The sequence below is a fragment of the Trachymyrmex cornetzi genome, unplaced genomic scaffold (assembly GCF_001594075.2).
Source record: "Trachymyrmex cornetzi isolate Tcor2-1 unplaced genomic scaffold, Tcor1.1 scaffold83, whole genome shotgun sequence".
Classification (NCBI taxonomy): Eukaryota; Metazoa; Arthropoda; class Insecta; order Hymenoptera; family Formicidae; genus Trachymyrmex; species Trachymyrmex cornetzi.
In genome coordinates this window covers 5342851-5344431 of record NW_017300169.1, presented here as the reverse complement: position 1 = coordinate 5344431, position 1581 = coordinate 5342851, and the positions used below count along the sequence as shown (strand labels likewise).

Here is a 1581-nt window from a genome sequence, read left to right as displayed (position 1 = left end):
TAATAAATATTTAGTTGGTACTATTTAAATAAATATTTATTGAAATTTAGGATATTTTTTCTCAGTGTAGAAAAATTGTTAAGAATTAGATATGCGACTTTTGTCGTTTATAATTTTTAAAGAAGAGTTTCCAATAAACATATGTTACGTATAAAATGTACGTATATATATCGACAGTTTTGTGAGTGAATTGCGCAGAAATTTTTAAAGTTAAGTATAGAGAGAGAGAGAGAGAGAGAGAGAGAGAGAGAGAGAGAGAGAGAGAGAGCTGTCTCTAACAATCTCCAAGATTTGTAATTAATTTTGACACATCACGTTTTAAAAAAGTATTCAGAGAAGAAATATTCAAAACCGTTCTAATAATTCTCATTTTGTTCATTTTGAAAATAAAATTTTAAAAGTGATTATAAATTGGTACGAAACATAGAAAATTTTGTTCTTAGTTTCTTGTGCAAAATTTATAACCATTTACAAAAATTTATCAAAAAGTGATAAAGTGATATTATGTACCACGTGTAAGTAAGTGTTATTGTCCAACATGGCATTGTCCTTCGCATTTTTTATATCTGTCATTACCAAGTAAAGATAAAAAATTACACAATGTAAGTAATACAATGTAGGTAACAAGTAAACGATAAGAGCGAGTCAGAAAAAATATTATTCGATGTATGCTGCGTACGTAACAATTATATTTGACATTCCTTGACTTTCAAATGAAAGTAATAATAAAAATTCAATTATATTCATAACACGTTTACTTTCGTGAAAAGTCATTAGAGCAAATATGCGCATGCAAAGAAATGTATTAACACTCTCTTATTAATACTCAGAAATAATCCATTAAAATCATAAAATCGCTATTATTACAATCATGATTATTATAAAACTTCGAGCAGAATTAGAAATTCTCATTCAAGAGGGTCGAAATAAAGTCCATTTGCCCTACATGAAATATAGATTAATAACGAAAAAATTAAAAATTTTGAACCTATTTTAGTGTACAGTTCATCATAATTTGAACAATTAATATTCAATCTTTTGCTGCGAATTCAGGAAATCGTTTTACCGGTTTTGAAATTTTATTTGTAGGAAAGTAAATTATAAAATTGCATTTCGAAAAATATATACTTTTATATGAAATGAGCGGATATGCGAAAACAAAAATATGTCACACATGTATACGCAAGCGATAGATAGCATAGCTAGTAATTATTTCGCATTATAATTAGCGGAGTTTGTTCTTATAAATACGTCAAATAAGCAACATGAATCTCATTAGCACAATAGCCGTTCGAGTTTCTACTGTCAATAACACTCGGTAAAAACATGGGGTATAAGATTTTACATCTACTGATCTTGGCATTTGCCGTAGTTTGTATCCAGGCTTATCAATATTCAGATGCTTCTTCAGAAGAACGTAAGTTCAAGTAAAAAAAATTATTAATAAATAGTAAAACCCAGGTCAATATATTAAACGAGCTATAGTTAGGTGTAGGGGAGACCGGGGCCAATTGTCACAGTTTTTGATTATTGATTTTTAGAAAAAAGTGGATGCCTGATTTTGAAATATTATATACGTTA

General features: G+C 28.3%; 2 protein-coding genes across 13 annotated transcripts in view; one reads left to right on the top strand and one right to left on the bottom strand.

Annotated features, from left to right (window-relative positions):
* dnc (phosphodiesterase dunce) overlaps positions 1–1581 on the bottom strand; it is a 215054-nt gene that overhangs the window by 37397 nt on the left and 176076 nt on the right. The window lies entirely within an intron of this gene.
* Positions 1321–1581, top strand: part of LOC108768810 (uncharacterized) — a 4931-nt gene continuing 4670 nt past the window's right edge. Inside the window, exon 1 of the mRNA XM_018519415.1 lies at positions 1321–1417. Within this exon, the coding sequence (XP_018374917.1) occupies positions 1327–1417 (91 nt within the window). The 5' untranslated portion in view covers positions 1321–1326. The remainder of the gene's footprint in view (positions 1418–1581) is intronic.